Below are 27,625 nucleotides of genomic sequence, written 5' to 3' on the forward strand. Positions count from 1 at the left end.
TTGGCGTGACTTTTACTTCTCTTCTAAAATTGTGACTTCTTCTAAAATTGTGGTCTCTTCTAAAAGTGTGGCTTTTTTTTTTTTTTTTCAAAAAAATAAAATAAAAAAATTAGCTTGATTTTCTCCTTAGCAAAAATGACATGTTTTCTTCCTTTAAATCAACATAGCCGTGAGTCCTATGACTTTCTGCCATAAATCAAAATGTAGTCTTCCATAATTTATATCTTATTTCCATGATTAAATTCTTCAAAAAATAATTTTTTTAAAAAAATTAATTTGAGATCATAGGCTTTAAATTAATTTTCTTCTTGGCTCTTTTTCACGTATCATCTTCTTATTTTCCTTAGAAATTTTCCTGGACTTGTTTGAGAAGACTCATACAAAATAAAATAAATAGAGGACTAAATTTTTATCCTAAAAATACATTTTTGGCTTATCAAAATCTAATTATAATTTATTTCTAACAATTTCCCATTTTTTTTTATGCCAAAACCTATTCTCAGTCATTTGGCTTAGTCATTTTTAAAGAGAATTTTTCTTGGCTATTTATTTTATTTTGGCTATCCTCTGAGTTTAACATCAATATATGACCTTGAAGAATTTTTTTTAGATAGAGATTTCCTAAATGCATATCTGAGAGAAAAGATAATTTCTTCCCCTTTTTATTATAAAAGATTCTCAAGCATGGAATTGGTACGTTCTAGATCTAAAAAAAATTCTTAAAAAAACATAATAGACTCAATAATCAGATATGATAAGAACTTATTCAAAACATCAACACGATCACATGAAATATTTCAAAAAAGTAGTTTCAAAGTCAAATTACATTACCCAAATCATCTTTTCCTTGTGCCTTTGACTTCTTCTTCAATTCTTTTGTTGATATGATCCCTTCAGTCTTTGGAATTTCATTCAAATTTGGCATTCTTGTATTTGTCATGAATATCACCTGTAATGTAGTACCCATAGGCTTCCTGAATAGATCCTATAGGTAGTATTCCTTCGCGAAACCACTTGATGCATTTTGCAAAGCTTCTTCCTACATCCAAGTATTTGCCTTCATAACCTGTATAATCAATTAGTTCATGCATCATATAAACTTCATCAGTCACATAAAACATTTTCCTTCTTATAACTTCAGGATCCTTTTTCAATTCATCTTCTAGTCTCCTATTTTGATTTACTACCCAAGCAACTTGGTCCTTCTTGGGCTGCTTCTGGACTATAGGACTGCATCATTTAAAGTATACTTGGGTTGCTCTTCTCTAAAGTAGTCAATAGCACCAAATTTTGGACCTATAGTACCTGAAAATTGTATAAAATTACTATCACTGGATTTTCCTCTACCTCTACCTTTTCCTATTGAGCTTCCTGTAGGAGAAAATGAGGAACTTAGAGCCAAATGACTGCTCTCTTCCTCCCTTTTGGCATAATCAAGGAGAAGCTCCACATTGCCATTAATTTTGTTCTACTTTAGTGTGGATTGTAGTTTGTTCACCTTTCATGGCTGACAGTTCATTTTGAAGATCAATAATATGGTTTTGTTGCTAATGAATGACATTAAGTAGTCCATTATTTTGTGCAATTGTGAATTTTTCTGCTCTTTGTCTATCAGCTTCTAGTGCTTTCATTAACTCATAAAATTTGTCATCCCACTTTTTCTCATCATTCTTTTCATTAGAATATTGCAACACCTTGGTTATATCTCTTTGTTGATCATTCAAACTTCTCAATTGTTTGAGTAATTGAGTATATTCTCATATGCATCTCTATCAATATCTCCTTTGAGTTCTATAACCGTTGCAAACTTTGTGCTAATTTCATCCTGACATTCATCCACTTTGAGAAATAGAGAGCTCAATAGATTGTCTTCATCTTCTATGTTTTCTTTACTCAGACTTTTCTTTAGATCAAAGATTCATTTACCAAATTATGCTTGTTTATGACGAATGAGAATTGTAACCAATTGCATTTGTCATTCCTCTTCAGCTGGTACTTCCATGTCCAGATCATTATCATTGTTTGGTTCACTGGTCTCAGATGTTTTAGGCATAACCACTTTTTTCTTTTTGTTGATGGAGCCTGTTCTTCTTCTTCAACACTGTCTTGAATTTCTTCTGGGAACTCAACTTGAACATCCATTAAATTTTTAGAAAGTTAGATGTCTGCTTTTATCAAAGAATTTTGATTTTCAAGGAATTCTTCACCTTGTGAATGAGACACAGTAGCAGTGAATGAAATAATTTGCTGATCATTGACCGTGACTTCCTCAGATTCGTTAGCCTTATTTTCAGCTTGATTTTCATGACTATGGACTGTAGCAATAATTGGTATTTCAACAGTGACCTGCTCATGCGAAACCGTAGCCGTGCACTCAACATTTACTTCTACTAGGGTATTAACTGTAGCTAGAACTGTGGCTTGTTTCTCTACTTGAACTGTGCCTTTAGTTGGAACCGTAGCTAAAACTGTAGCTTCTACTTGTTCTTGAATCTCAATTGGAACTATAGCTAAACCCGTAGCTAGTTTTTCAATTTGAACTTCACAAACTTTAACTGGGATTCTTCCAAGTCCTTTAATTGATTCAATAATTTGAACCATTGCATGAGAATGACCTGGAATCATTATCGGTTCCTCTAATATCTCATCTTAGGTTATTTCACCAACATTACTTGCAATAGGTTTTCCAGTTTGAATGCTTGAATTCCCTAGGGTTGTGACGTGCTCAATATTTTCACAAATAACAAGTTCATGACCTTCTCCTGTGTTGCATGCTCGGGTTGTGTACTTGAAGTTACACCAAGATAGCATTGAAACTCCACTAATGATCTTTGAATTCCTTCTTGCAAACTGGCTTGATCAATCTCCTTTAATTCTTCAATTGACAAGGCTTGAAAATTATCTTCCATGGTTGGCAATTTATCTCTTGAACTTGATAACTTGGCTTGAACTTTGGCGGAATAAACTCTGATTAATGGTGGATAATAAAAGATCTTCTGCAATGTCATTTGCTTCTAACCATGATAGGGAAAACAATTCATCTTTTTCAATTTCTGGTCCCACACGTGAACCATGGGACTGATAATTAGCAATCATCCATTTCCTCCATTCTTTAACTCTAAACAATTCTCTTGCAAGTATTGGATCCTCATTAAAAAATTGTTCCCTATTTCCTTCAAATAACTCATGATCAATCCCTTCAATTTGAAGATGAGTGATAGGATTTGCAGCAATTTCCACATTACTTCTAAGGAATTCTTCTTGTATCGGATGCCAGGATGAGATAGGTTGAGTAACTTTCCCATTAGATATATGAGGCACAATAGTAGTGACTTGCATGGCTGAAGTCACAACTTCATTTACATTGCTCCTAATCACATAGGATGGTTCATTAGAATCTCCACCTTCAAGAACCTTAGATTTTCTTTTCCTTCTTTGAACAACTTGGGAGTTAGTCTGCTTCCTCCTTAGGGTTTTAGGGTTTCTAAATAGATACTTGTAACTGGCAATATTCTTCCCTCATCTCATGTTAAAACCCTTTCTGATCAAAAGTTCAGTAATAATAAATCCATAACTAATTCTCTATTTGAATTTATTATTATATATTTTTCAACAGTAATGCCTTCGTACAGAACTTTACCAATTTCTTCCAGATATATCTAGTCCAGTCATACTGTATCCCTTTCTATAAACTTCCAGTCTTGCATTTAGGGATGACAATGTGTCCCGTCCCCGTCTCTAACGGGGACGGAGATGGGGAAAAATTTCGGGGATCGGGGACGGGGATACCCCTCCCCGCCCCGCCCCGTCCCCGAATTAAAAAATAATATATATATATATATATATATATATATATATATATATATATATATATATATATATATATATATATAAAGTAATTCCACTGTAATGTTACTAAGCTTCTATATTGCCACTTATGGCATGTTTGGTTCATGGAATTGGTTAGGAATGGAATAGCATTCCTTGGAATGACCTATTCCATTGTTTGTTTTGTTCATTTTATCATGGGAATGGCATTCCAAGGAATGAGCTATTACCTTTGCAAAGGGAATAGCCATTCCTTGGGGGGGCTTTGGTATTAGCTATTCCCATGCTCTTGGGAATAGCTTCTACATGATAAATATAAAAAATACCCTTTGTACATTATTTAATATTTATATTTAATAAATATAATGTATCATATAAATGTATATATTTAATTAATTATAATTGTTACCTATCAAAATATATATATATATATATATATATATATGTGTGTGTGTGTGTTAAACAATAAAGAGTATTACATACTCGTTCTAGCCATGAAATGTTGTCATTTTGTAAACCGATTCCGGTCTGAATCACTTGTACTATCTCGTTTGTGTCACCGGATTCATGTCTTGCTTTCTCCAACAAGGTGGATAGGAAGGGGACAAACGCTCTTTTTGCCAGCCAATACTCTTGTCCCTACAACAAAATATATATATATATATATATATATATATATATATATATATATATATATATATATATATATATATATAAAGTAATTCCACTGTAATGTTACTAAGCTTCTATATTGCCACTTATGGCATGTTTGGTTCATGGAATTGGTTAGGAATGGAATAGCATTCCTTGGAATGACCTATTCCATTGTTTGTTTTGTTCATTTTATCATGGGAATGGCATTCCAAGGAATGAGCTATTACCTTTGCAAAGGGAATAGCCATTCCTTGGGGGGGCTTTGGTATTAGCTATTCCCATGCTCTTGGGAATAGCTTCTACATGATAAATATAAAAAATACCCTTTGTACATTATTTAATATTTATATTTAATAAATATAATGTATCATATAAATGTATATATTTAATTAATTATAATTGTTACCTATCAAAATATATATATATATATATATATATATATATATATATATATATATATATATATATATATATAAACACACACAAAATAATAATAATAATAATAATAATAATAATAATAATAATTATTATTATTATTATTATTATTATTATTATTATTATTATTATGCATACAGACACACATGTGTATTTGTTTATATATGAGTTGTCCTTAATTATCATCATCATCATCATTATTATTATTATTATTATTATTATTATTATTATTATTATTATTATTATTATTGTATAAGGGTATTTATGTCTTTAAAACCTATTCCATTTCCATTCTTTTAACCAACCAAACACTGGAATACAATTCTTAAAGTCTATTCCTTCAACGAACCACACAATATTATATAATTCATATTCTATTCCTTACCTATTCCATTCCCTGTGGAATAGCATTACTATTCCCTCCAAATTCATTCCGTGAACCAAACGTGCTGTTAATGTTACTAAGCACTGCAATGTTACTAATTAAGCTTATATTATACACTAAGCTAGTGGCAGTAATGTTACTAAGCAGTGTACTGTTAGTCTGTTACTAAGCTTATACACTAAGCACTGTATTGTTACTAAGCTTATACACTAAGCTTTTATATATATATTATTTTTAAAAATAAGACTTAAGTTTCTATCTTTTAAAATTTAAAATTACATTAATTTAAGATTTTGACTAAAAATTAATCGGGGACGGGGAATCCCCGTCCCCGCTTAATTCCCCGCGGGGACGGGGATGGGGACTACTTTCAAATCCCCGCCGGGGACGGGGACGGGGTCGGGGTTCCGGGGACGGGGACGGGGAGTGTCCCCGCCCCGCCCCGTTGCCATCCCTACTTGCATTCCATACACCTATACAGAATATCAATCAACATCTCAAATTCTAGTTTTAGGAACTTTTTATATCCAGAAAATTTAGGTTGTTCGGATATGCCAACTCCTCGAATTCAACTCCAAAAAAAAAATGGAAGTACTGAAGTTAAATAATTTTATACTTTTATATACAAATAAATATGAGTTAATTACCATTTTGGTCCCTCGACTATGGCGGTGTACCAAATTGGTCTTCAAAAGAGGCGACCACTTAACAACCAAACTGACGGAGGACCAAATCTGATACAAAATCAATAGTTTAGGACTTAATTGACCAAAATTGATAGTCGAGGACCAATTTAGTACTTTTGCCATAGTCAAGGGACCAAAATGGTAATTAACTCATTTAAAACATACTCATGCAATTCATAGTAAATGATATAAACCCATTTTCAAGGATGAGTTTAAATAGAAATTAGCTGCGTCCTCATCAAAAATATACATGTGAAGGAGTAAGTGCAGAGCTTTAGAAGACCGGTTTTCTCCAAAGCTTGAATAATCAGATTTCTTAGCACTTTGTCTTCTGCAACATTGTGAAAATCTTGAAGATTCAAAATTTACCTGGAGTTAACTTGTTTCGCCAAAACTGATAGGTTGGGTATGAGAATAGGTTCATCCTACTGGATTTACAGTTTGGGTTGACATATGAGTCGCCATTACCGTGTACAAAGTAGTTGGTAAATTTTTTGGGATTTTGGGATGATTTTCACGGTAAGTTGAAGAGTTTTGTTTTGAATTTAATTTTCTCGGTGACTGGAGACATAAATTTGAACGTGAGAGGTTTTATACGAAGGATAGGATTGTTTGTGTGAAGGTTGCGTTTTCTCAAATTTGACCCAAAGGTTGACTTTTAACGATTGAGAAAAGAGGCGTGTAAACGACAATTTTAGGGAAAGAGTTGTGACATTCTTGAGGTTTTTCATCATTAAGAATTGAGACATGAGAAAGGCTAGGAAATTTTTTGATGTAATAGCCACTTTCAAAGCAATAATATACGAGGGGCCGGATAAAATAGAACTTGCATGTTTCTTGAAGGAACTAAAGTGATAGTTTGAAATAAAATTTTCTTTCAGAAATTGAATTTTCTTTAAGAAAATAATATTTCAAATAAAACTGATAAACAAGTTCATCATAGTTTTAGAAACATAACATATACACAAATAAACACATTTAAGAGACATTTAGTAATTAAAATGAATTTTGAACACTATGAATGTATATGTGTGTGTGTGTGTATATATATATATATATATATATAGATAGAGGCCCTTATTCACATGATGACTATATATTATACAGGACTATGAGGACCCATGATAACCATCCAAATTAATAGATTAAATGGCTGAGATTAGAAAGGATTAAGCAAGGGATATGCGCTCCAAATTTATATTAAGGGCAATGTTCTAATGTAAGTTGTTGCGTTGGCCCCTTGTGCGCTAATCTAATGTAACTTTGGTAATGTTCTTATGTTCATATTTGGCAATGATGAAAGCTTCCACCTATCATCTGAAAATAATGATTAAGTTTGGCATGTTGCTCAATGTTTAATAGTCCACACAACATTTTTGTAGCTATTTACCCTTAATCCAAACATTGATATGGACAAAATAAAGCTTACTGAGTCAATTTCATAATTATTTATGACTATTTATTTATTTTCTATTGTTTGATTATTTACTTTACTAAGTTTTCAATTTTTCACAGGAAAAAGAGTAAGTTTTGGACGTGAGAATGTGGAGTCTGGACAGTGGACAGTTTGAATGCTTCATAAATCATAATTGATATATTGATTTTTGCAGATGAAATGATGAATTCATGAATTTTTAAATCTACAAGTTGTAGCTTTTACTAAGTTTAATTTTTATTGATTGATTATTTAAGTTTTCAATTTTTTACAGGAAGAATAGGTTTTGAATTTGAAATTGTGGGCACTAGAGAAGCTTGAATGCTTCATAATTGATATTTTGATTTTTGATTTTTTCGGATGAATTCATGAATTTTTAAATCTATAAGTTGTAGCTTTTACTAAGTTTAATTTTTATCGATTGATTATTTATTTTACTAAGTTTTCAATTTTTTTTTATAGGAAGAATGTTAGGTTTTGGATGTGAAATTGTGGGCACTAGAGAAGCTTGAATGCTTCATAATTGATATTTTGAATTTTGATTTTTGCGGATGAATTCATGAATTTTTAAATCTACAAGTTGTAGTTTTTTGTTGTTTTACTTTGTAAGTTTTTGCAATTCTAAAAGTTGTAATTTTGTATACAAATTTCCAGTTTGAATAATAATGTTACTAAGTTGCTAATATATTTATATATTAGTAATTTAGTACAAATTATTATACAGTATTTTAAAAATTGGAAGTCTGAAATTTTGAAAATATGAAAAAAAAAAATAGTAACTGTAAAGTTTTTATGAACATGTATTAATTTGTTTGTGTAATAACCGAAATTCAACCCGAAATTCGACCGAACTGACCGAACCGAAATAACCAAAAATCGATTGGATAAATTAAATTTAAAAATGAAATTGGGTTTGAATATTCTAAACCGAAATCCGAACGGATTCACTACCTGCCCCCCCCCCCCCGAACCGTCCGTTGCACACCCCTACCAACTATGGCCTCTCTTTTCAATAGATAGAGAATATTTATGGCTTCTTCATCAATAGATAACTAGCAACTTTTATTTTTAATTTAGTTTTTGAAAAATAATTCAAGTTACCACAATTTACATATTATCACAATTGACCTAATTGCATCACTTTAAGAAGTTATAAGCTAAGGGTGTGTTTGGTAACTCAGAAAATAACTTTCGGAAAATGTTTTCCGAGTTTTCGGTGTTTTGGCAACGTCCGAAAAATGCAATCAACGGAAAATGTTTTTTGTTGATCAGGGAAAATCAGTTCATTTTTTCCGGAAAATGACTTACCGATATTTTTTCCGTAGGACATTTTACAGAATGGCCAAAATGGCCGTTTCGTATGTTCTTGACCAAAATGGCCATCTCACCCATTCCGGCGGAAACTAGTCCACCAGAAACTGCTCTCTGCTCTGGTTTCGGCTGGAAACCAGAGCCGGACCTTTGTTTTTTTTCTTTTATAATAAATATTATTATGTTATATATTTTTATATTATTTTATATCTTAAATAAAATAATAAAATATATAATTATACAATTCTACTCATTTTCAAAAAAATGAACCAAACACACCAAGAAAGTTTTTCATAACTCAACCAAACACTGGAAAGGAAAATTTTTCGGGAAGTATTTTTCCTGCTTTCCAAACGGAACCTAAGTTGCACCACAATGAAAAATTGAAGTGTATAATTAGATTTTTTTTTTTTATAGTTTAAGGGTTTAATTGTTTTTTGGCCTATTGTTGAAGAGACTATTTATTTGTGTTAGGACTCTGTTAGTATTTGAGTTATAGTTGGTTTCTATAGCTAGCTTCATATATCCATTGTATTCACGTTATTCAGATTACCAATACAACACAACCTTCATCTGGTATCAGTTACCGGGTTCTACCAATCTCTTCCGCTCATTCCGTTCGCTCATGGCCGCCGTACGCGACGATGATGGGTCTGTTGGCGTCTCTTCGAAGCGCACCGAGATCGTCGTCTCTCAACTTCCACCCGTCGTCGCCGGAAATTCTCTTGCCGCTGCTCATCACTATGTTTCCATTAAGTTGACAAACCGCAATTATCTTTTTTGGAGGATGCAGCTGCTACCCTTCCTCCGTGGACAAGGTTTGCTGGGCTACATCGACGGCACTCTTCCCTGTCCAGAAGCTTTGCCTCCTCCGGGTGGTGATGCAGCGGTGGCTACTGCTTCCCCGGTGGCCACTGATTCCCTGGTGGCGTTGTAGGCTGCGTGGAGTAGACAGGATCAAGCTCTTCTCTCGCTCCTGATCTCCTCTCTATCTGAGGAGGTCATGCACCTCGCGGTTGGTCACACGGCGTCACGACAGCTATGGCTTGCACTCGAGCAGACGCTGGGATCGGCGATGGGAACTCGGGCTCTCCGGCTTCTTGGTGAGCTGTAGTCTCTCCGACAAGGTGACGCTTCCATTGCAGATTACCTTGGGCGTGCTCAGCTACTGGTTGAGGACTTGGCGTTGGCAGGGAGACCCATCGGCTTGGACGACCATAACTTGTATGTTTTCCGTGGCTTGAGACCGGAGTTCCGGCCACTGGTGGCCATGCTGACAACCGGCGATCCAATTACCCTAGCGGAGCTCTCCGATTTTCTCTCTGCCCATGAGTTCATTTGTGGCGGTGATGAACCAGTGCACGCTGCTTTCGCAGCCAGCAGAGGTCGCGGGTCGCGGGTAGTTCTCCATTGGTGGTCGCGGTCGAGGCAGGCGCGGTCGTGGTCGGGGAGGCCATGGGCGGTTCGGTGGAGTACATTGTCAGATCTGTAATGCATTTGGGCACTCTGCTGTTTCTTGCTTTCGGCGGTATGCAGCAGCTCCAGGTTCCCAAGCACATGTTGCATATTCGGATGGTGGTGGCAGTGATGTTTCCTCCGTGGCGTCACATCGTTGGTTCCCGGATACGGGTGCTACGAACCATGCTACACCGGATCCTGCCTTAATGTCCTCTACTTCTAGCTATGGTGGGTCTGACGTTTTGCGCATTGGCGACGGGATAGGTATCCCCATTATTAGTGTTGGTTCGTCTTCAATAGCTGCTAAAACTCGCTCTTTAAATTTGTCTGATGTTCTTCTTGTGCCTTGTCTTTCTGTTTCGTTATTATCTATGCAACGTTTTGCTAGGGATAATTCTGTTTATTTTGAGTTTCACCCAGATTGTTTCTTTGTGAAGGATCTTTCAACCAAAGAGGTCCTGCAAGGGGGGGAGGGGGGTCTCGGGTGGCCTTTATTTGGATATCACTATTTTGCAGTGTTGTAAAAATCCCGCCTAGGCGCCGATTAATCCCTGCCTAGGCGCTAGGCGCTGGTCGACCGCCTAGCGTATCACATTAAATGGTGGTCTAGGCGGTTGGCCGGCTAGGCGACCGCCTAAGCTCCGCCTAGGCCGCCAAACCACCGCCTAGGCCGCTTAGGCGCTGACCGCCTAGGTGTCGACTAGACCGACTAGGTACCGACTAGGCCTTCTAGTCGGTCGATTAACTATTGTCCTTTTTTTTTAATGGGTTATTTCACTCAAAACAACATCGTTTTGAGTGAAATAATTTTAAATTGTACAAAGTTAGATATTTTTTAGATTAATATTTAATATTTTAGTATTAACTATTAAAGTATTATATAATTTATAATTATTAGTCTTTAAAAAATAAAAAATACTTAAATAAATTTTTAAAAAATAAAAAATACACGGGCGCCTAGGCGCCGATTAATCCCCGGCTAGGCGTCCTAGGCGCTAGGCGCTCCCCAAACGCCTAGGGAGCGCCTAGCGATTTTTTCAACCATGCTATTTTGTTTTATTCGTTGATGACTATTCTAGGTTTGTTTGGTATTTTCCAATGCGTGCGAAATCTGATTTATACTCAACTTTTGATTGTTTTCGTGTGCAAGTTGAACGGTTTTTCTCTCGCAAGATAATTTCTATTCAATCTAATCTAGGGGGAGAGTATAAAAAATTTCATACTACTCTTATGTCTTTGGGTATTACTCATAGGTAGTCTTGTGCCTATACCCATGAACAAAACGGGGAACGTAGGCATCGTCACATTGTTGAAACTGGTTTGGCCCTCATGGCTCAAGCATCTGTTCCTATGCGTTTTTGGGATTATGCGTTTGAAACTACGGTATACTTAATCAATAAAATGCCTACTTCCGTTCTTAATAATGAGAACCCGCATTTTTGAGTTCACAAGTCGTCTCCCTCATACTCCTTCTTGCGTGTTTTTGGTTGTCTGTGTTTCCCTTTATTGCGTCCCTATAACAAACACAAACTACAGTTTCATTTGTCTCCTTGTGTCTTCCTGGGGTATCCTGAGTCATATCGTGGCTATCGTTGTATGGACTTAACTACTAATAAGGTCTTCATCTGTCGCCATGTGCGGTTCGATGAGTCTGCTTTTCCCTTTTCTAGTGGTGTATCTATGCAGGCTCCTGCTCCAGTCCCTGGTCCCTGGGGTGTAGCGCTTGTGGCTCCTGCTTCGCCGACTTTATCTCTTGTGCGCCCTATGTCGCCTCCAGCTGCTAGACCCTCTAATGTTGAGGCTTCCCTAGATGCTCCTATTTCTGATAGTTCTCGGACTGTCACTGTGGTTCGGGGTCGGCCTGGTCGCCCTCGTGGTCGTCAGCCCCGTCGGGGTTTGCCTCGGTCTCATGCAATGCAATTACGGAGTATGTCTCGTGGTCCGGTTGCCTTGGTCTCTCAGGTCGTTGTACCTGAACCCACTTGTTTTACGCAAGCTGTGCAGTTTCCTGAGTGGCGTGAGGCCATGGATCTTGAGTTCAACGCTCTACTGCAGAACTCCACATTGAAGCTTGTTCCATATGCGCCCGGTATGAATGTTGTTGGGTGCAAGTGGGTTTTTCGAACCAAACGGAAGGCCGATGGTTCTATAGAGCGGCACAAGGCTCGTCTGGTCGCGAAGGGGTTTAATCAGGTTGAAGGATAAGATTTTTTTGAGACCTTCAGTCCGGTTGTGAAGCCTACTACTGTGCGGCTGCTATTGTTTGTTGTTTTCTTGAGGGGCTAGTCTGTGCGGCAGTTGGACATTCACAATGCGTTTCTCAACGGGAATTTATCTGAGATTGTTTATATGCGCCAGCCGCCGGGCTATGAGGATAAGTCTTATCCTACTCATGTGTGTTCATTGTAGCGCTCTTTATATGGTCTGAAATAGGCGCCCCAGGCCTTATTCACTCGGCTGCATGATTTCTTGGTTTCTGTTGGCTTCTATCCTTCTAAGACTGACGTCTCTCTGTTTATTTGCTCAACTGATGTTGTGCAACTTTACTTGCTCGTGTATGTTGACGATATCTTGGTGATGGGCTCGGACTCTGCTCGTGTTGACGATTTGGTGGCTCGTATGGGCCGTGAGTTCAAGGTGCGTGATATGGGTCGTCCTTCTTTCTTTCTTGGCATTGCGACGGTTCAGCATGGCGATGGTTTGCTTTTGTCTCAGGGGGGCTACATGAACGATATTCTAAAGCGTGCAGGCATGGTGGACTGCAAGCCTCTTGCCACTCCTGTCTCGTTAGTTCAGCCGTCTGAAGACTCTGTTGTACCGTACGCGGATCCGACTCAGTATAGGAGCCTTGCGGGTGCCTTGTAGTATCTAACTGTGACTAGGCCTGATTTGGCTTTTGCGGTGAATCGGCTATGTCAGCATATGCATGCTCCTACCACTGTGCATTGGGGGATGCTTAAACGTGTCCTTCGTTATGTTAAGGGCACTATTCATTATGGTCTCGGTATTTCCAGGTCTCAATCGTTTGATCTTCATTCGTTCTCTGATTCGGATTGGGCTGGTGACCCGGGGACTGTAAGTCCACCAGTGGTTTTGTTGTTTTCCTCGGTGTTAATCTTGTTTATTGGACGTGTCGCAAGCAGCGCACTGTGGCTCGTTCTTCTATTGAAGCTGAGTATAAGGCCCTCGCCGATGTTTCTGTTGAGGTGACGTGGTTGGTCTCTCTCTTGCGTGAGCTTGGTTTGCCTCTCCAGTCTACTCCCAAGCTCTGGTGTGATAACTTGGGGGCAACCTATCTTTGTGCGAATCCAGTTTTTCATGCTAGGACGAAGCACGTGGAAATCGACTATCACTTTGTGCGTGATAAGGTCTCTAAGAATGAGGTCTAGGTGAATTTCATTTCTACCAAAGATCAGCTGGCTGACATTTTTACCAAGGGACTCTCTGGCGTTCGTTTCTCCCATCTTCGTGGCAAGCTCGCTGTGCGACCAACCGCGAGGTACATGACCTCCTCAGATAGAGAGGAGATCAGGAGCGAGAGAAGAGCTTGATCCTGTCTTCTCCACGCAGCCTGCAACGCCACCAGGGAAGCAGTAGCCACCGCTGCATCACCAGCCGGAGAAAGCGAAGCTTCTGGACAGGGAAGAGTGCCGTCGATGTAGCCCAGCAAACCTTGTCCACAGAGGAAGGGTAGCAGTTGCGTCCTCCAAAAAAGATAATTGTGGTTTGTCAACTTAATGGAAACATAGTGATGAGCAATGGCAAGAGAATTTCCGACGACGACGGGTGGAGGTTGAGAGACGACGGTCTCGGTGTGCTCCGAAGAGACGCCAACAGACCCAGCATCGTCGCGTACGACGACTATGAGCGAACGGAATGAGCGGAAGAGATTGACAGAACCCGGTAACTGATACCATAGGAGCTGTTAGGGCTCTGTTAGTATTTGAGTTATAGTTGATTTCTATAGCTAGCTTCATATATCCATTGTATTCACGTTATTCGGATTATGAATACAACATAACCTTCATTATTTGTTCCTTTTCCTCATTTCTTTTGTTTATATTAAGAAGACTTAATTAATTTTTCATTATATATTATATTTATATGTATTTCTAATAAAAATAACTTTGTCTATGTAATATGTAAATGATACTCCATACATATAGTAAAATATATTTGTTTTAATATATATATATATATATATATTATTTAATTAAGGAGAGTCAGAAAAGTGCCAATTAAATTTAAATAATCTCATTAACTTATTATAAAAAAGTAAAATAAGTGATATCAAGAAGGGAGAATAAGATAGGCCAAAAAATTCTCTCTCTAGTCTCATCTAGGGTTTTGGTTCTCTCCTAGGGTTTTCCAGGATTTTCCATCGTTTTTCTTCAACTTCCTCCGGTTTTATCATCGGCCTTTCAGGGTTTCGTTTTGATGGAAGGTTATTTGCGACGTGGCATTGGGTTTCGTAACTGATCTGCATGGCTTCTCCGACGCAAGTTAACGGTGTGGCGGGGCTAACTGCTCGTTGGGCTGACATGGTGTTGGAGGACGAAGAGGAAGCGTTTGAGCCGGTAGGGTTGGCTGGGCAGGTCGAGAGGGAGGGGGAGCACGAGACATGGCTGGTTGTCGGTCGTTTCTTGACTGCGAGAATGGTGAAATTGGAATATATGAGACAGGTGTTGGCTTCGGTCTGGAAGCCGGCTAAGGGCGTCCAAATCACGGAGCTTCAACCAAATTTATTCATGTTTGTTTTCTTTCACGTGACTGACATGCAATATGTGTTGGATGAGGGTCCCTGGTCTTTCGACAATTGCACGCTCGTTTGCAGACAAGTTCAGGACGGTGTATTGCCCGGCGACGTCAAACTTGATTCGGTTGACATGTGGGTACAACTTCATGATGTTCCCGTCGGCTACACCTCAAGCTTGATCTTGGAACAGATAGGGAATTTCCTTGGTTCTTTTGTTAAGAGTGACGAGAGGTTTGCGGGGGCACCTTGGCTGGATTTTTACCGTATTCGGGTGGCAATATCGGTTGACAAGCCAATTAAACGAAGAATGAAGCTTTTGAAACGCGATAAATCGTGGAGTTGGGTGACCTTTAAGTATGAGCGCTTGCACTGCTTTTGTTTCTTCTGCGGTATGATGGGGCACACTCACAGGTTCTGTTTAAAAGCAAGGGAGTCGCTAATCCCGGTCGAGCAATACCCGTTTGGGACTGAATTGAGGGCGGGACAGCGTCGGGGGCCACTGGCGATCGGAGATAGCTGGCTGGTACCGGTCGGAGGATCGCCGCGAGTTGATGGGCGATCGGAAGCTACTACCGGCAGCTATGACAGTACGTCGGCGGTCTCGGTTCCGGTAGACCGGCAGGAGGCCGGGGCTGTGGTCACGGCCGTGTCTAAGCGCCGTCGTGAGGGCTCGGGGGGCGGACTGAGGCGGCAGGGTGGTGCGGGTGGTGATGTGGTCATGGCCGAGGTTTCAAAAAACTTGCATGTGGCGGGTCTTGGTTCCCAGACCCGCCCATCATCATGAGTACCTTGAGCTGGAACTGTCGTGGCTTGGACAATCCACGTACAGTTCGTGAGGTGGTGGACCTTGTGTCCTGTAAGAAGCCCGAGTTTGTTTTTCTTATGGAAACCAAGGTGACACGGATACATGCAGAGCAGCTCCGTGTCAAGCTTGGTTTTGAAGGTTTGTTTTATGTTGATAGTATTGGATTGAGTGGTGGTATGGCTCTGTTTTGGAGGAGGAATAACACTGCGAGGTTGTTAAGCTTTTCGAGAAATCATGTGGATTTGGAGGTCACTATTACTGGGGTTGGGGGTTTGGAGGATGACGGGTTTCTACGGCTACCCTGAACGGAGTCGGAGGAGTGCGTCTTGGGATCTTTTGCGAACTCTTGCGGGACAATCCACGCTTCCTTAGGTAGTTGTAGGGGATTTCAATGATCTCCTGTTCCAGCATGAGAAGCGCAGGGTAATCCGCACCCTGATAATCTGCTTCGGGGATTTAGTGAGACTATGGAGGATTGTGGTTTAGCTCAGTTGCCAATGTAGGGCTATCAGTTTACTTGGGAGAGAGGCCGAGGGACTTTAGAGTGGATGGAGGAGAGGTTGGATAAGGTCCTCGCAGGTGCAGAGTGGTGTCATACACTTCCGGAGGCAGCTGTGTCTAATATTCCTACCCGTAGTTCTGACCATTCGGCTCTCTTTTTGGGGGTCAAAGGAAATGTCCGGGCACACCGAAATTGGCGCAGGTCCTTTAAATTTGAGATGGCCTGGGTCTATGATGAGGGCTGCCGAAAGCAGGTGGAGGAGGCGTGGCATGAAGGGAGACACGCTGGTCTGATGGATTGCTTACGACTCTGTGGTGATAGGCTCCTTCGCTGGGGTGGTGATCATTTTCAAAAGTTTGGTGAAAAGATTAGTACTCTGCGGAAGAATCATCTATTACTTAAGGGTCAGTTGGATCCCCACTCTCTCGGTGAATATCAGCGTCTTGAGGCTGAGCTGTGTCAGTTGGAGGCCCAAGAAGATGTGTTTTGGAGACAGAGGGCGAAGCAGCATTGGTTACGTGGGGCGGATGCCAATACTGAATTCTTCCACAGGTACGCTTCTGCTCGCAAAAAGAAGAACACTCTCACTAGATTAAAGAATGATTTTGATGTGTGGGTTGATGGTGATGATTTGAATGCTGTTGTGTTGACTACTTTCGTAATATATTTGCTTCAAATATCTCTCCCTCCAATGTGGATTCTTTTGTTGCTTCTGTTGTTCCCCGCGTCTCTCCCGAGCAGAATGTGGCCCTCTCAAAGCCTTTTGATCAGGAGGAGGTAAAAACAACTCTGTCCTCCATGTTTCCAGATAAAGCACCAGGCCCAGATGGCATAAACCCTGGGTTCTACCAGCATTACTGGGACGTGGTAGGTACTGATGTGTCTTCTTTTGTGTTAAAGTGCCTGAATGAGTGTTCCTTCCCGGATGGCCTGAATGACACTAATGCGGTTCTTATCCCTAAGAAGAACAGGCCTGAGAAGGTGTCTGACCTGAGACCAATTGCTCTTTGCAATGTGGTTTACAAAATCATGGCCAAGATGATTGCTAACAGGATGAAACTGCTGTTAGGGGATGTAATTTCTGATTCACAGAGTGCTTTTATTCCTAATAGGCTCATCACAGATAATATACTCATTGTTGCGGAGGTGGGTCATTATTTGAACAGAAGTGTGGTTTAGTTTGATGGGGTGCCCTAAAATTGGACATGGCGAAAGCGTATGATCGTATGGAGTGGCCGTTTCTGCGCAAAATGATGCTGGCTTTAGGCTTTTCTGTGGACTGGGTGAATTTGGTGATGTTATGTGTCACCACGGTCTCCTACAATTTTTTGGTGAATGGCACAAACCTGGTCAGGTTGTTCCCACACGTGGCATTCGCTAGGGAGATCCACTATCACCATATTTATTCATTATCTGTGCTGAGGGTCTCTCGCTACTACTCCAGCAGGCTGAAGCTAGGGGAGATTTTCATGGTTGTAGGGTAGCTAGAGGGGCTCCCCCGGTGTCTCATTTATTCTTTGCAGATGATAGTATCTTGTTCTTCAAAGCGAATGCTCAGGAGGCAGGAACTATCAAGCAGTGCCTAATTATTATGAGAATATGTTTGGGCAGGCGGTGAACTTCCATAAGTCGAGTGTGTGTTTTAGTAGGAACACATCTGAGATTGACAGAGATATTGTGGCTACAGTACTGGGGGTGGTTCAAGCCCCTAATTTTGGGAAATATCTAGGTCTCCCATCTTTTGTGGGGAGAGAGAATAGAGCAGTGTTTTCATATATTGAGGATAAAATTAAGCACAAAATTGGTTCGTGGAGTAAGAAGCTTATTTCACAGGCAGGAAAGGAGGTTCTCCGAGTGTGTCCCAGTCTACGCCCACGTTCACTATGAGTGTTTTTCTACTTCCTGACTCAATATGTTTATCCATTGAGAGGATCATGAATCGTTATTGGTGGGGAATTGGGAACGAGAAGGGAATACATTGGAAGGCGTGGGACAGACTGTGTGTTCCCAAGAAGTTTGGTGGTTTGGGTTTCAAGGATTTGAGGGCTTTTAATCTGGCAATGTTAGGTAAACAGGCCTGGAGATTCCTTACAAGACCCCAATCATTGGTGGCTCGTATCTATAAAGCCAGGTATTTTCCAAAGACCTCTTTTATTGATGCCACTCTGGGGACTTGCCCAAGCTACTACTGGAGGAGTGTTATGGCTGCCCATGAGCTGGTTTGTAGTGGAGTCCGAAGAAGAGTGGGTGATGGCAAAGCAACTTTAATCTGGGGCCACCCATGGTTACCTGACGAACCTGATCCAATGATCCAGACTTCTATGCCCCAAGAACTTGATGGCTCTTTGGTCTCAGGGTTGCTTGACCCAGCAACTGGTACTTGGGATGAGTCAATTATCCATGATATATTTGATCAGTGTGACGTAGATCGTATTTTGAGAGTATCGGCTGCACCTAATTATGAGGATTCTTGGTTTTGGTTAGGAGACCCAGTGGCAACTATACTATTAAAGACGGCTACAAACGAATTATTGGAAATTTTGTGAATACCCCGGGTACCTTTGATAAATGGCTACATCTTTGGAAAATTAAATGCCCTGCGAAATGGAGATGGAGTTTTTGTTTGGAGAACCCTCTCTAATGTTCTTCCTACTACCACTAATTTGATTATAAAAAGAGTAGATATTGATCCAGCAAGCCCTATGTGTGGTATTTTGCATGAGAATACAATGCACTCACTACTTTTGTGTGAATTTACAACTCTAGTATGGAATGAATCTTCTTTACATGTTCCTAGTGTGGGAGGGGATGATTTTGGTGAATGGTTTGCTAGTGCATTATGCATGTTAACAGAGGATGATGTTCTCAATATTGTAGCACTACTATATCACATATGGAAGGCGAGGAACTCGGCAGTTTGGGAGGGATCGCTGCCACATCCGAGGAGCGTGTGGCGGGCAGCCCGAGCCGCAGTGTTCGCGTGGCGCCAAGTGCACAACGCAGCGGACCATCATCCACCGCCCCAAGCAGCGCCGAATCCAGAGGTGCACACTGTTGCGCTGCTGTGTTACGTCGACGCGGGCTATCGGCATCAGACCAAGGAGGCCACGGTGGGAGCACTATTGTTGACGCAGAATGGAGATTTTGTTGCAGCTTTCAACGCCCGTCTACCGCATTGCTTCTCACCACTTATGGCGGAATCGTTAGCCTGCAAGGAAGCTTTGTCGTGGCTCAAGGATCGTGGCATAAACTCGGTGCATATCTATACGGATTGTTCCACTCTCAAGAATTTATTAGTTATGACTAGTACTAGTCTTTTTTCTTATGTTGGCTTTTCCATTGATGCCTCTAGGGCTATTATGTCTTCTTTCATTCGATGCTCTGTTAGTTTAATTCCTAGAACCACTAATAGAGGGACTCACACGCTTGCAACGTTGACTTTCTCGCAAGTTACTGCTTTGTATTGGGATGCTATCCCCCTACTCTATTTCTGAGTTGATTTAATCAATCCAACAAGTTGGTTTTCAAAAAGAAGGGAGAATAAGAGTGAAAATTTTTATCAGAGTGAATAGCATTAATCTTTGCCCTTTTCATAATAAAATCAAAACAATGGTCGATAAGTTTGGTAAAATAGGAAAAGGCAGAAACTTCGAAAAGGAAATGACGAAAACGCCCCATAGAATCCTCCTGTGGTGAAGGGGGCTTTTTCCCTGATCCCTCCTAACGCGTCGTCATCGTCAAGTCAACCACCGAAGCACGTCTCTATCTCCTCCACCGATAAAATTCGTTGTCCGCCAATACATACAACAAAGCAGAAAATTGTTCACATCTCGAGAGAGAGAGAGAGTTGAGAGCGAAAGCGAAGATGTACGGCTTCGAGCGTGTGAGCAGCAGCTACGATGGCGGAATGAAAGGCGATATCGAGGAGGGGACTCTGTACCCGGGAATTGGTTTCGGCGAGAACCAGCTGCGCTGGGGCTTCATCCGCAAAGTCTACGGAATTATCTCCGCTCAGATCCTCCTCACCACTCTCGTCGCCGGTGTCACTGTTCTCTATGCTCCCCTCAATGAGGCTCTCAAGGGAAGTTCTGGCATTCTCCTCTTCTTTGTTTTCCTCCCCTTCCTCCGTAAGCACCCTCTTTCCAATCCTAGATCTTCAATGAATTATCTTCTCTGTATGGATATGTGAAATGTATATATGATTCATCACCATTTCTGTATGTGTAAAAATCTCTGGATCCGAATTGAGTCACTAGATCTTATATGATCAACTGTTTTGGATATGTATAATACATCGCTAATCGTTGCATTTCTTGTAATAGTTTGTGTAGGATTTCATGATGGAACTGAATTTGTTGTTTTTGTATTCTTATTTGCTTGTGTTATTAAAACCTAAATTTTTTATTCTCATCATTTTCAATCCTAATTCGTACAGTATCTGTGTATTTCATTTTCTCTTTTCTACCAGAACAGACATACCTGATTTTATCAATGTTCCTTCATTGTGATTATTTTGACAATTTGTTTTGGTGATGTGGCCAGAATTATAGAATTGTGCTTGATATTGCAAACTTATCTTCTCTTCTGGATGCATGTATTTGGTTAATTCAATCAATGGAATTACATTTGAGTTTTAGTATTATGATAATTAATGGTTTGGAGTATGGCTTTGATTTTGACTTGATTTCGTTTAATTTTGTTATAGACTTATAGTGCTTGAAAATGTAATAATTGATTTATACCATTTATGCAGTTTTGTGGCCTTTGCACGCCTATCAACAAAGGCATCCACTGAACTTCATTTTCCTTGGACTTTTCACTGCCTCTCTGAGTTTCCCTGTTGCTGTAAGCTGTGCTAACACAGATGGTAGGAAGTCTTTTACTAGCCATTCAAGTGATTTGTTTGAGTGCTTGATTGGATTGTCTACCCCTACCCGACGCCCATTCAAGGTCTGGAAACATTCTTTGACATTTGAATGTGTGATGTTTCAGGTGGGATTGTGCTCGAGGCTCTGATCTTGACATCAGCTGTAGTTTCAGCTTTGACTGGATACACTTTCTGGGCTGCTAAGAAGGGTAAAGACTTCAACTTTTTGGGACCAATCCTGTTCACCAGCCTTGTCATTCTCATCGTGACTGGCTTCATTCAGGTATTCATCATATTCATATTCCTATTCCATCCTGTGTCTTATGCTTCCATTTTTTCTAGTTATATTCATGACCTGTGTAAATCTGCCCAGATGTTCTTCCCTCTTGGATCTGCATCCACTGCTGTCTTGAGTGCCATTAGTGCTATAATTTTCTCGGGATACATTGTTTATGACACAGACAACTTGATCAAGCGGTTTACATATGATGAATACATCTGGGCATCCGTCACTCTCTATCTGGATATCCTAAACCTCTTCCTCACCATTCTGCGGATGCTTAAACAGGCAGAGAACTAAGTACAATGTATGTGTATTCCACCTGAAACCCATCCCCTCCGGATGATGCTTGCTTTTATTCCGTTCTCTTGAGGTAGCAATACAATTGTGTAGATACTATACTATACATGTATCTATATCTTCTATTGCTTACTGACAACCCGCCATTGCATTCTGCCCACTTGGATTCCAAGTGTTTTAAATGATGGGGAAGTTGTAAGCCTAAAGTCACTAATAAAGGTAATGTTCCAAAATTCTCTTTACATCATTTTTTTAAAATATCAATTGGTATTTCCACCCATTGCTATAATATTTTAAAAATATTTGGATCCATATATTATTATATAAATTATAGCATCAAATATTTTATAATGCAATTAAAAAGATGGAATAAGATTCAAATTGGCCATTGAACGTAACCTGAAAGTGCAATTAGGCCATTGAACAAAAAAAAGTGCAATTAGACCACTAAACACTTTAAATGTATGCAATTTTACCTTATAGTAGGTTACCATGCACTTTATGGTTACTAAACACTTTAAATGTATGCAATTTCACCTTATAGTAGGTTACCATGCACTTGATGGTTACTTGCTTAGTAATAAACTATTAAAATTAAAAATTAAAAAAATAAATAAAAGGTAATTAAAATAAACACACATGCGGCCACCCCTCCCCCCAATAATACCCTTACAATTAAAAAAAACCAATAATACCCTTAAAATTAAAAAAAATTAAAAAAAATAATTAAAAAAAAAACACACTTGCGGCCACCCCCTCCCCCCAATAATACCCTTGCCACCTTGATAGGAAACATGTTGATGAATCAAATTTAATTAATTAATTTATATTATTACTACTATTATTATTTACGGAAAGTAAACTTATTTCACGAAACAACTTTTGTTTTATTATTGTTTGTGTTTTTTTTTATTTTTAATTTTTAAATTATTTTAATCTTTTATTTCAATAGTTTATTATTAAAAATTATTTTAAAATATCAATTCACCCTCCACGTAAGTAAGTAACCTGATGAAATGGATAGTAACCTGCTACCAGGTGAAATTGCATACATTTGAAGTGTTACCTATTCACACTTTTTTTTTTGAAGTGTTCAGTGACCTATTCACACTTTTTTTTTTTTTTTAGTTCAGTGGCCTAATTGCACTTTCAGGTTACGTTCAGTGGCCAATTTGAACCTTATTCCTAAAAAGATAGTTTGGATTGATTATGTTTTGTGTTATCTAAAATCACCACCCAAAACTATTGTCTTTCCACTATGTTAACCATATTATTATTCTCTTTATTATATTGTTTGTATTTTATGCTCAGTCAATAATATACCTAGTCAATACTGTATTAGCTAGGGAATAGGAGAGTTCAGCTCATATAGGACTCTTCTATTATCACTCTGTTTACGGTTAATCATAATACCAATTATTCATCTGGTATTAGTAGTGTTAGGCGTTATTTTCTCGTATCACCGTATCCTACAACTCACCAACCTACCAACAACGACCGTGCGGTAACCACCACCCTTTCACCGCCGGCAGCCTCACCACCACCTACTCCCGCCGTTCTCACCACTGCAAACCATCATATATCCATTAAACTCAATTCACGCAATTACTTGTACTGGAGAACTAAGATCATCCCCTTCCTAAAAGGCCAAAATCTGCTTGGCTTCTTGAATGGAAGTACGCCATGTCCGCCGGCTACTGTCGGATCTCCGCCGCCGGCTGGCTCCTCTGCTTCGACGCCGCCGACACCAAACCTAGCCTACCATGCCTGGGTTCAGCAAGACGCCTCCATTCTCTCTCTCATTATTTCATCGTTAACTGATGAAGTCATGTATTTGGCCGTAGGCCGTGATACGGCGCAAGACGTTTGGACCTCCATTACGACGGCTCTTGCTTCCTCTTCCCGATCGTGCTGTCTCCGCCTTCTTGGTCAGTTCCAGACGCTGCGACAAGGGAACTCCTCTCCGGCCGAGTACCTGGGCAAGGCGTAGATGATCGTGGAGGCGTTGTCTCTTGCCGGGTGCCCACTGTCGGCTGAGGAGTAGATTCTCTATGCTCTGCCCGGGTTACGTCCAGAGTACCGAGCAATGGCCTCTTCCCTCACCGTCGGCGGTACGCCGGTCACCCACCCGCAGCTTGCCGATCACCTCCAAGCCTAGGAGTTTATACATGCGGATGACTTCCTGCCTGCAGACGCGTCGACGGTATCTCCTGGGTCGCAGGCTTTCTATGCTGGTCGAGGTCGGGGTGGCAATGGTGGACGCCACCAGTTGAACGGCCGTGGTCGCCATGGCCGTGGGCGCAACGGATCTGGTCAGGGGCGTGGCAGAGCCGGCACACCACGCTGCTAGATATGCCAGTCACATGGACATACCGCCGTAACCTGCTTCCGGCGATACTCTGATCGGCAGGACTCCCAAGCCAACGTTGCGTACACCGGCGAAGGCTCAGCTACCGCAGCAGTAGACGCCTGGTATCCCGACACCGGTGCAACCTCGCACGCTACTCCGGATGATCACATGTTAGATCATTCTACTGCGTACTCAGGTGGTGACGTTCTGAAGGTCGGCAACGGAGCAGGTTTGGACGTTACTCGTGTGGGCCACTCGGTTATCCATTCCCACTCACAAAATCTTAAATTGTCTAACGTGTTGTGTGTTCCGAAATTATCTTTACCTCTATTGTCTGTGTATAAATTTATTCATGATAATGACGTTTTCTTTGAATTTCACAAGAATTTGTTTCTTGTGAAGGATTGCAAAACACAGGCAATTCTGCTTAGAGGGTCCACTGCGGGAGGCTTATACAAACTTCTGGTTCCTCGTAGTCATTCCGTGTCCCTGTCTGCTAGAGCATCTTCTGCTGTTTGGCATCAAAGATTAGGCCACTCGCATAGTCAAGCTCTCGCTCGCGTTCTTCAGACGTGTCCGGTTCTTCCTAATAAATCCAGTTCGTCTCAAGTTTGCACTTCGTGTCAAATGGGCAAGTCGGCACCGTTCACCTTAGATAGGGTTACAAAAAGTAGCAATAATGTATTAGATCTAATCTATACGGATATATGGGGTCCGTCACCCATTATTTCAACTTCGGGATGTCGTTATTTCGTTTTATTCGTAGATGATTGTACTCGTTTTTGTTGGTTTTATCCATTACGGCTAAAATCAGATATTTATAAAGTTTTTGATGCTTTCCGGGTGATGGTAGAATGGCAATTCTCGCGTTCTATCAAAGCCATTCAATCAGATTTAGGGGGCGAGTATCGCCGACTCCATAGAGTCTTCGAGTCCCTAGGCATTATACACCGTCAATCGTGTGCCTACACTCATGAACAAAACGGCCGGGTTGAGCGTCGGAATAGACATGTTGTCGAAACCGGCCTAGCCCGATTAGCCGAGAGTTCAACTCCTTTTCAGTATTGGGATTATGTTTTTGAAGCTGCCACCTACCTCATAAACTGTCTCCCCTCGTTTGTTTTAAACTTTGAATCACCTTACTACCGTGTACACCGCAGTCATCCGCCATATACCTTCTTACGGGTATTTGGTTGTCGCTGTTTTCCTTATCTCCGACCTTGTAACTGTCATAAAGTCGAATACAGGTCAACACCCTGTGTTTTCTTAGGTTACCAAGTTTCATTTAGGGGATACCGATGTCTGGACCTAAACACAGGTAATGTCTTTATTTGCCGACATGTGCGGTTTGATGAGAGTATTTTCCCGTTTTCCTTGCAGACTGTACAGGGAAATACCACGGTGTCTCATACTGACCCACCATACGGGGTAGGCCCAGTTCTTGTGCCATCTCAATCTCTTCCTTTGGATATGGCACCACCGTTAGCTCGGGAACCTGATCCACTTCCTATTCAACAGCCAACTACATCTGACACTGTGCCCCAAACCACCACTCAGCCTAATAAAGGGCCAGTTCAACAGGGTGGTCATGTTATGAGAACACGACGCAAAACCAAGGGCACGGGGGAACAATTTTATGCCCTGCATACCACCACAGACCCGTCGTGTTATTCCCAAGCCGTTGGTCACTCACAATGGCGTGATGCCATGGACCAAGAGTTCAATGCTTTACTGCATAATCACACCTGGAATCTTGTGCCACCGACGCCTACCATGAATATCATAGGTTGCAAATGGGTTTACCGCACTAAACGAAAGGCCGATGGCACGGTGGAACGGTATAAAGCACGGTTAGTTGCGAAAGGGTTCAATCAAGTTGCAGGAGAAGATTTTTTCGACACTTTTAGCCCTGTGGTCAAACCTACAACAGTTAGGCTGCTGTTTTCTCTTGCTGTTTCAAACTCATGGACTCTACGTCAGCTTGATGCCCACAATGCGTTTTTGAATGGAAATCTTGCAGAAACAGTTTATATGAAGCAACCACCGGGTTACGAAGATCCGCTGCACCCTGATCATGTCTGTCACTTGCAACGCTCCTTATACGGTTTGAAACAAGCTCCCAGGGCGTGGTTTAAACGGCTGCATGATTTTTTAGTTTCCACCGGGTTTTCGCCTTCCAAGACTGATGTGTCTTTGTTTCACTACTCCGCACACGCATCTCGTGTGTTCCTTCTGGTTTATGTTGACGACATCATTATATTGGGCAATGACTCCGCCTTAATTGACACTCTGCTACACCGGCTATCCTCTACCTTCAAGATCAGAGATCTGGGCACTCCGAGTTTTTTCTTGGGTATTGAAACTATTGCCGATGATAAAGGGCTTCTCTTATCTCAGAAGCGGTACATTGCAGATATACTAACTCGTGCAGGCATGTCTGATTGCAAACCACTAGCTACACCGGCATCCATGACTCAGTTAGCATCGCCCTCTCCGGACCTCTTTGACAACCCCACTCAGTATTGTCGGATTATTGGGGTTCTGCAATATCTCACCATAACACGGCCAGACCTATCATATGCAGTCAATAGGCTCTGTCAGTTTATGCACTCACCTACTGTTGATCATTGGGGCATGTTGAAGAGGGTTCTGCGGTATATCATGGACACATAGGACCTAGGGCTGCGTATTCTGTCATCTCCGACTTCTGAGATTCATGCCTACTCTGACTCGGACTAGGCTAGTTGTCCTATAGACCGGAAATCCACTAGTGGCTATGCAGTCTTTATTGGTAAGAATCTTGTGTCTTGGGTTTCGAGGAAGCAGCGCACGGTCGCTTGTTTGTCAACAGAAGCAGAATATAAAGGCCTAGTCGATGTCTCTGCAGAGGTTACCTGGTTAGTCTCCTTTCTGCGAGAGTTGGGTCTCCACTCCGACACACCACCCACACTCTGGTGCGATAATCTTGGGGCTACGTACTTCGCAGCTAATCCTGTATTTCATGCACGCACAAAGCATGTGGAGATTGACTACCATTTTGTACGTGACAAAGTGGCTTCCGGTGACTTGGTTGTTAACTTTGTTTCGACACGGGATCAGATTGCAGATATCTTCACAAAGCCCCTGCCAGCTCAGCGGTTTCAGGATCTCCGAGACAAGCTCAACGTTGGGTCCACACAACCTTGCGCTTGAGAGGGAGTGTTAACCATATTATTATTCTCTTTATTATATTGTTTGTATTTTATGCTCAGTCAATAATACATGTTTTCCATCAAACTGAGAGGGAATAAGTAGCCTAAAGTCCAAATTGCCCATTGTTGTTGAATTCAAAGGAACATATATGAAAGTTGCTGCATATAAATAATGAAAATTTTGAATAGTTGTTGCATATAAAGATTTAAATGAACACACACAAAGGAAAGTCGAAAAATAATACATGGTATAATCTAGAAGGAAATGTCTGGCATCAATTTTAGGTTAAAAAAGGAGAGGGGTAATTTTATCGTAAGATTATCTTTTTTCTTCCTAAAATCCATGAAAATAAAATCCTGGGGGGGGGGGGGGGGGCAGCCA

At 40.7% G+C, this 27,625-nt stretch overlaps 2 protein-coding genes across 2 annotated transcripts; both read left to right on the forward strand.

Annotated features, from left to right (window-relative positions):
• The first annotated feature begins 17,460 nt into the window (after positions 1-17,460).
• Positions 17,461-19,749, forward strand: LOC116015918. The gene is made up of 4 exons (XM_031256084.1): positions 17,461-17,727; positions 17,867-18,100; positions 18,184-18,631; positions 19,022-19,749. Exons 1-4 carry the CDS (start codon positions 17,461-17,463, stop codon positions 19,747-19,749), a joined length of 1,677 nt encoding a protein of 558 aa, XP_031111944.1.
• Positions 19,750-20,029: 280 nt separating this feature from the next.
• Positions 20,030-21,944, forward strand: LOC116015232 (BI1-like protein). Its single transcript, XM_031255258.1, has 4 exons — positions 20,030-20,382; positions 21,009-21,122; positions 21,248-21,405; positions 21,496-21,944. The coding sequence occupies exons 1-4, from the start codon at positions 20,121-20,123 to the stop codon at positions 21,700-21,702; spliced, it is 741 nt and encodes a 246-aa protein (XP_031111118.1). The 5' UTR covers positions 20,030-20,120; the 3' UTR covers positions 21,703-21,944.
• Positions 21,945-27,625: the final 5,681 nt, after the last annotated feature.

Source organism: Ipomoea triloba, chromosome 4, assembly GCF_003576645.1.
Source record: "Ipomoea triloba cultivar NCNSP0323 chromosome 4, ASM357664v1".
Taxonomy (NCBI): Eukaryota; Viridiplantae; Streptophyta; class Magnoliopsida; order Solanales; family Convolvulaceae; genus Ipomoea; species Ipomoea triloba.